Source organism: Glycine max, chromosome 1, assembly GCF_000004515.6.
Source record: "Glycine max cultivar Williams 82 chromosome 1, Glycine_max_v4.0, whole genome shotgun sequence".
In the NCBI taxonomy this organism is placed as follows: domain Eukaryota; kingdom Viridiplantae; phylum Streptophyta; class Magnoliopsida; order Fabales; family Fabaceae; genus Glycine; species Glycine max.
The window spans coordinates 6007273-6016041 of NC_016088.4; the positions used below are offsets into that span (position 1 = coordinate 6007273).

The window sequence follows — 8769 nt, forward strand, 5'->3', positions numbered from 1 at the left end:
ACAGGTGAAAGATTACGCTAAATGTTATATTCACGTAAGAATATTGTTCACTCAATTTTTGCTTTTTTGTTGTTTTATGTCATTTTTTAGTTTTTTTTCCCATCACGCCCACGTGCCTTTCATGTCAAATGGATTAACAAAAATTGTGTTTTCCATTCCTACTGCCATGGTTTAGCCAGCCACAATGGCGAAACCCAACCCCTATCCCTATTTCGTCAGCCACACTGGCGAAACACCCCATCATATCCCTATTTCGCCAGCCACAATGACGAAACACCACTGTTCACATTGTTTCGCTAGTTCGGACGGCGAAATGCTTAAAAAGGGACCCATCGCGAATAAGTTTTGAAACAGACCCTATTAGGTAATAAGTTTATAAATATAACTCCTTGAGGTCAATTAGCCATGAAAGTGTCTTCCGAAATTGGCCTTTAATGTCATCTATCATTGTTTATTGTATTTTTTCACTTCATGACAATGCTTATTCAGAGGTAATATTCCTACTTAAAGATGTTGCTATTTAAAGGTCGTTTATTTTGAGAAAAAATTTTATGTTTTTATTTTTCTTGTTAATTATGAATTTTTCACTTTTTTCAATTTATTTTTTATTTACAAAGATTTGTATAACAAAAAGAGAATATAAAAAAATTGTTGTTAGTGTTTATGAGATAAATTAATCTTTAAAACAGGGAATAGATTTAATGTGACAGTCAAAATAGAAAATAAAAAGAAAAAAATATTTTTCAAAGTAAATATTTCATAACTTTCTCATTCTTTTTGCTATACGTCAAAATGTGCTTCCATTATTAGTGCAATATGTTTTTCTTAATAGTTATATTATTATTATTTTAGCATTTATGAAACTTAGTAATGTGAAATGAATGACCATAAGAATATATGAAATTGAAATAGCATTGTATTATACTCAAATTTATTATTTTTTTAAAAATAATTTATTAAAAAAAAGACATTTTAAGACGATTTTCTGAAACAGAATCCTTAATTTTTTCAATTTTTTTTGAAAAAATTCTAAGATAGTTTTTCCAAAAACTGTCTTAGAAACTAAAATGGTTTTTGGAAAAACGGTTTGAGAATTCTTAATTTTTATTTTTTATTTTAAAAAACATTTTAAGACGGTTTCGAGACCAAATCGTCTTAGAAAATGTATCCTTCTAAGATGGTTTTTGTCTGAAAATCATCTTCGAATCATTTTTTTGTGTTTTTTTAAAAAACTAATTCTAAGACCCTACGAAGACACTCACAAAATCATCGTGGAAAGAATGAACTTTTCATGATACTAGCTTCGAAGATGATTTTAAACCGTATTTAAAAGTCTTCCAGAATCATCTTTAAAAGACATATTTTTAGCAGTGAGAATCATTTGTAATAAGTTGAGGCTGCCCAAGACATGAGTGATATCATATGGTAATCGATGCCCATACTATGATTAGTCACCAATCTAATGAAATTGACCTTATTGGACATATATATATATATATATATATATATATATATATATATATATATATATATATAGAGAGAGAGAGAGAGAGAGAGAGAGAGAGAGAGAGAGAGAGAGAGAGCTTCGTAAATACTCATAAAAGGTTTTGATACATAAATTAAGAAATCTAATTAATATTTTAGATTTTATAACAATTATTATACAATTTCTGAATCTTATATTAATTTTATTTCATTTTATTTATCTTTCTCTTTTATTTCTTCACTTCAAAATAAATGTTTAGCGATATAATAGGAAAAAAACATTTATTGCTTCATTAATAATTTAAATGACAATTAAAATGGAACAAATTATTTCAACTAAACTGTTAAACAATATGAGAGAAAGGCAATACTATATGTACGGTACAAAAAAATCGATAATTTGTGACGGTTAAAAAAATCATTTATGACGGCTAAAAAACGCCACAAAAGACATTTCTGACGGTTAGGACTAACGACGTCAGAAAAAACTTGTGACAATTTTTAGATGAATGCTAGTAAATCCACCAAAAAATTTGTGGCGGTTAAAAACTACCATAAAGTTCATTTTTTGCTTTTTTTTATTTATTTTCTTCTTTGTTTGGCGGTTGAAAAACCGTCACAAAGTGAAATTTTGCATTTTTTTGCCAAAACTGTATTTTTTTAATAAAAAAACTCATATTAATCTTTCTCTAGTTTTAATCACTTCCATTAGTTCTATAATTATTTTCATTCCTATTTGATTAAGCATAAAAATTAAGATAATGTATTAAATTTCTATTCTCTCCATTTTTAATACTATCATAATTATTGTAATTATTAATATTATCTTGTTGTATAATTTTTCTTTATTATTTATCCTTATTCACATCACAATCTTCAAAATGATTCATTCTATTCTATAATTATACTTTGCACCAATAAGTCAATTACATATTTGATAGAATTTGAATTGCAATTAAAAATATCAAACATAATTTCAACTTGCATAAAACTTCAGTGTAATAACAAACTCCAAGTTGAAACGTTGTGCATGAATAATGTGTTCAAGTAGGGAAATCTAATTAGTCAAACCATTGAAAGTTTAAAACATATATTATACCCAAAAAAGTATATATCAAAAGTAATTAAGCAACATATGTCAAGTTGCATAGAAATTACTATCTAATGATGATCCTCCTCTTGGTGTTGGTCCATCTTTGTCCACTTCCTTTATCCTATGAAATAAAAATTATATCATGTCAAATGTTAATAATATATTAAATTTAACACAAGAATAAGAGAAGTACTTACAACTACATTACTAGTGTTATGACCAAACATAGCACCCAACTCAAAAGGAATATGCCCTTCCTTCATTTGGATGTATGCAAGCATGACATTTTTTAATGTCTTGACATTCTCTTCAGAAGTTGTCAATTTGTCCCTTTAACACATGACATTTTTTAATGTCTTGTGTCATCTTGTCCTATAAATTAGAAAAAAAATTCAGCATATTCATAAAAAACAAGTGCAAGCAGTGAATGAAAACCATGATGGGAAAAAGGCATATGCAAGCAATATCTATGCACATTGTAAGATGCAACAACAACAACCAAAGGGCTTAAAAATATAGCAACAACCCTCCCTTCAATATCCAAAACCCCACCAATACCAATAGCAAGAGCATGACTTTCAGTACATCCCCAAAACAGCCCAAACACCCCTTGCATAGCAATTTTCTACCTCACACCAATATCCATACTACACACTAACACACAACATAAGAGGATAAAATTAAATGCCAAATTAAGCACAAAAATTTAGAAACATATGGAATTAAGAAATAGAAAGGAATCTCATAAAGTCCAGGGAAATCACTGGTTGTCCACATGAGAGTCGCTCGTATTCTAAACACTTCTTTCAAAGAAGAATCATAAGTTTCCACACCTTCTGTCCATAGCTCATTCAAGTCCTTGATTAGAGGTTGTAGGAACACATCTATCTTATTCCCTGGCATTTCTTTTACCTGGAATGACCATAGAAAGAATCAAAGAAGATTGTTTCATGCACTCCTAAGGAGGTCGATTGTATGGAATTAGAAGCACCGACCATATAGTATGCTTATTATTCATGGTTCGGCATGTGCTGAAGCCATCACTTGCAAGGCCAAGGCGAACATTTCTAGGTTCTAAAGCAAATTCAGGTTGAATTTGATCAAAACTTTTCCATGCATTAGCAACTCTTGGATGCCTCAACAATCCATTTGGGTTGCTATTTAAAAAATGTCATCTCATGGACTTTGCTATTTTGGAACACACAAATAACCTCTGCAACCTTGGTTTCAAAGGAAAGTATCTGCTAGTACATTCTTTTTACCATTATTACCTTTTGCTTTCCATCTAGATTTTCTGCAATGTTTGCAAATCTGCAAATTTTCATCTTCTTCCCAATACAACATGCAACTCTTTGGGCAAACATCTATCTTGGTATAATTAAGACCAAGCTTGTAGATCACCTTCTTTGCCTCATAAAATGAAGTAGGAATCTTTGCATTTTCAAATGCATCTTTCAATAACTCCAAAACCATCGTCATTGCTTTATCAGTCATATCGCACAAACATTTTATATGATACAACCTTAATAGAAAAGACAACTTTGAGTACTTTCGACACCCTTCATACAACTCTTCGATACCATCTTTAAGCAAATCAACAATTTCTTCATTTACTTCATTAGGCACAGTGTCTACAAACTCATATGCTTCTTCATACATATCAGGTTCTACATCATGGTGTTTATTGTTCCCAAATGCATCATTTATCATATCTATCACTGGATTTTCGTCTTGTAATGGTTCATCTATTGCTTCAGTGTCCCTTAATTCCATCGTTTTATACGTTTCGCCATGCCATATCCAGACTTTGTAATTTTTTGGGAATTGCTTACAAATTAAGTGGTTAAACACCACATCTCTAGTTTCCCATCTATCGCAGTGACATTTAGGACACAAACACCTTATTGCACCATTGACAGAGCGGTTCTCATATGCAAAATCTAGGAACTTATTTAACCCCTCTAGATATTCAGTTGTATTTCAGGGCATATCAATCCATGATTTATCCATTATTCAGTTGTTCTAGTAAAATCAATAATCAGTTTATAAATTAGAACATAGCCATAAAATGAAAAAGCTTAAGAGATCAAAGAAGCAACAATACATGAAATGCAATTTTTGAAACAAAGCAATAATTTTTAAGAGAAAAAGAGAAACAAACATATTGGTGCAAAGGTTTAGACTTTAAAGAACTATGAAAATGAAATTCTTGTAACAAAGAAACACAATGTTCCACCAAGAGTCCTTTATTATTCCTACAAGTAAATCTATAGTATCCTAATTATTTGCTCCTTTAGAAATTCTGGATATGTTCTTGAACATTTGAAATTTTTTTATCAAGTTGATTTCAACTAAATCATTCTCCAACGCAAACTGAGTTCAAATTAACAAATGAATATTGTACCTAAAATGAATAATTTTAGAACACCATATACTTGATTTTTTTTTTGAATTTAAGAAAAATAACAAAACTTTCATGTCTCATGGCCTGTGTACTTATGCCCGCTCTTTCAATTTTAGAATTTATGTCACCAAGGAACATCTTAATTAATTTCAGAATTTATACCACCAAGGAAAAGAATCCTAAGTAAATTTTTAAAAATTTATTTTATATAGTTAAGTAAATAAAACAATAACATTACCAGACCCTTAAATTTCTTATGAAACCATATATTTTTTCCTTCCAAATCAATTGTAAACATCAGTAATAGCTAGAGGCATTTTCCTTCCAAATTCAAGTCCACATTGTCTTCCTAGTCCTCTTATTCACTATTTAACCATTTCATAAAATAATCTATTTTTCTAATTATACTATTTTTATATTTTCAAAAACTAACAGTAGCATCATTTTTAAGCAAAAGGGTTAATCCAATAGGGGAGAGTGATTTGGATCATAAAAAATTCTTTAAAAATTAACCCACTCCTTTTTGAAAATCATTTGAAATTCAAATTTCAAAATAAATATAAAAATTCCTATTCTAACTCCATGAAAATTAAAAAGAACTTGCAAATCGAACATGTACTTACATCATCTAGCAAAATGTTGTTGCAGAAGTTGTTATGCATTTCCAGTTAACATCACTACAATTTATATTACAGTCAATTTACGTATCAAGCACAAGCCAAAGCTTCCCATCATATATTCTTTGGTCTCCTTGTGAATTATGACAACAAAAAGTCCCATCTTACGACTAAAGTAAAGCACCAAAGGCATGGGTATGCCTAAACATATCCTGATTTTGAAAAGTTCACCTATTCCTCTTCAATTACTTTTGTTTGGTACTATTACACAGCACACATAATTCAACTAAAAAATACTCCAAATTCATGGTCATGGAGAGTAAAAGTACATGTATACAAACAACTTCAATGAAACTGATTATGGACACATTCAGCCAAAGAAGTTATTCATCTAGGGAAAAAAAGGAAAACTTAGTTTTTAGTGTATTCCTTTTTTATTTGATCAATAGCTTGTTGGGGCAATAAGCTCAGGAATAGAACTTGTACGGTGCAACAATTTGTATTCTAACTCCATGAAAATTAAAAGAACTTGCAAATCAAACGTGTACTTACACCATCTAGCAGCATATTGTTGTAGTAAGAACCAAAGTAAGGTAAAATCTGCAACAAAGTAATAAGATATTAGTTCATATAGAGAAGAGTAATTTTGTGAGAGGAGACAACAAAATTGAAGGAAGTCATTATTATATTAGGACAAATTACATAATCTTAGAAACCTACATTGCCACTAACTAAAATATAAATACATCAAATTGTAAAACTCTGAAAATTCATAACAAAATCAGATATTAATTAAATAGATGTTTAAGTATATCTAAATTATGCAAAGCAAGCATTCTTACAGCCTCTAAGAAAAAAAACATATCATAATTCCCTCAATAACATATTAGATCTATGAGCTATGCGAGATTATGATTTTTTTATAAGTTTAACAACAACAATTATTTAGGATAATTAACTAGCCATGTAAAGGACGATCTCATCTATAGCAGGAAATCTGCTCCTTAATTTCTAGTAACAACTTATTTATTGTTCCCTTAAGCTTGAGCAAGTAATTTTTCCTTAAGCTTGAGCAGTGTAATTTTTTCACAAACAACATTCAAGAAACCCCTCTATTTCCTCCACTATGCTTGAATCCCATGGTTTATAGCTCTATTTATTAATACAAACATGAAAGCATATCTTAATAAAACAGAGTTGCATGAACAGTATCTGATCCGCAAGAGAGAGAGAGTTGCACGAACACTTCTAGACCCGTGAGAAAAAGTATTGCGTCAACGATTCTAGATCTACGAGAAAGAGAATATAAGCATTTTGGACACAAAACTATATTAGAGTTTGTAAATTACATTGAGAATAGAAAAAAACGCTATGAAGAACCCTAAACCAAAAATGAGAGTTGGAGTTTGGGTGCTGGTATTTTGGCATAGCAAAGGAGTTGAAATTTTTTAAATAATAATAATAATATATTGTAAAGCCTGTTGAAATAAAATTAAAAAATTATACTTAAATTTTTTAAATTTTTGATTGGTAAAATTATCATTCTATTACTCTTAAGTGACACGTGTAATATAAGTTGGTCTTAAGTGACACGTGTAATATAAGTTGGTGGTGATTGTTAGTTTTTTTTAAAAAAAATTATAATATTTGTAATGGTTTATTGAGACTGAAAAAAAACTGCCAAAAAGACATTATTTTTTTTATGGTGGTAAAATTCACATGCCACTAATTATGACCTAGAATAAGTAGAGTTGAGGTTAGCAATATTTATAAATATGCTACATGTGTTTTTTTACGAGCACATATGCTAATTGTTATTCTATTAATTTTATAGAAATACATAATTTTTCAAATATTTTATCTTAAAATAAATAACGCTCTTTCAACCAAATTAAAAAAAAATATATTTAGGTATTGTTGCATATCATGAGGATATTATCCTCACCCTGTACATGTCACCAAACAATGATAACTAATCAAATTAAGGCCGTACTTGTGCTTATGATCAATGAATGCTTAATTATGCTTCTATTGGAGCAGGTCACTTTTTAGCTTTTAAAAATATGAACATGGTTGAACAAGTACGAGCAGTTGAATGAATAGTGGATAGTTTTATTAATTCCACTGCACGTAAGCAAATTCAATAACTAACTTCCAGGTGGCATGCTTTTGACAACCAAAATACAAAGTCACTTGGTGCTTGGTAAACCTGATTCAAATTGGCCAATGGTCCGAAAACCCGAATTTGACATGCCATTCCACAACTATATATAAATGCATGTTTTAGATACATGTAGTTAAGAAGCACCATCATAATAATACCCTAGAGATTTTGAGCCAAGTGTGTTGTTTCTGAGAGAGAAAGTTTTAAGTTGGAAGAGAATGAAGGGGGTTTCAATTGAAGTTGGAGAAGTCTCCAAGGATGCATCCCAAAGAAAAGGGGTGGCAAGAGGGTTGTCTATAATGGACTTTATTTTGAGAATTATTACAGCTGTTGCAACACTGGGTAGTGCATTGGCGATGGGAACAACCAATGAGACCCTTCCATTTGCCACTCAATTTATAAAATTCAGGGCTGAATTTGATGACCTTCCCTCTCTTGTGTAAGTGTGTGTTATGTTTCAAAAGTTATTTTAAATCAAGTTGAAATATCACCAAACATAATTTTAGGTAAATATTTACATACGTATTTGATTTCACATTTTAGAAGTTAATATCCATGCTTTGGATGTGATTTTCAGATTATAGCTACCGTATCCCAAGCATGTTTTTTTTTTTTTTTTTATATTTTCAACAAGTTTTCAAACACATTATTAGTCTCACGTTGAAAATTTTATGTTGGTTTCATAATTAATTTTTGAATTAAAGTAATTTTAAGTAACTTTTATATTAGATAAACAAAATTATACTATTTTTTACTATTAACTTGTTATTAATTAAGATAAAAATACCTAAATATAAATTTATTTAATTCAAAATTAATTTTAGAAATGTTGAACTTCAATAGTGATTTTGATGTATCTGAAATCATGTGATTGGCTTGAAATGTTTTTAGCAAAAGTGTAGCTAACACATTGGATGTGTGTGAACATGGAAACCCAGGTTTTTTGTGATGGGGAATGCTGTTGTTTGTGGTTATCTTGTGCTTTCACTTATAATATCTGTCTTCC

The 8769-nt window shown here is 29.8% G+C and overlaps 1 protein-coding gene across 1 annotated transcript in view; it reads left to right on the top strand.

The window, feature by feature from the left end:
* The first annotated feature begins 7912 nt into the window (after window positions 1–7912).
* The window catches only part of LOC100806414 (CASP-like protein 7), a 1880-nt gene continuing 1023 nt past the window's right edge, over window positions 7913–8769 (top strand). Inside the window, 2 exon segments of the mRNA XM_041015359.1 lie at window positions 7913–8202; window positions 8702–8769. Coding sequence (XP_040871293.1) covers window positions 7982–8202; window positions 8702–8769 — 289 coding nt within the window. The 5' untranslated portion in view covers window positions 7913–7981.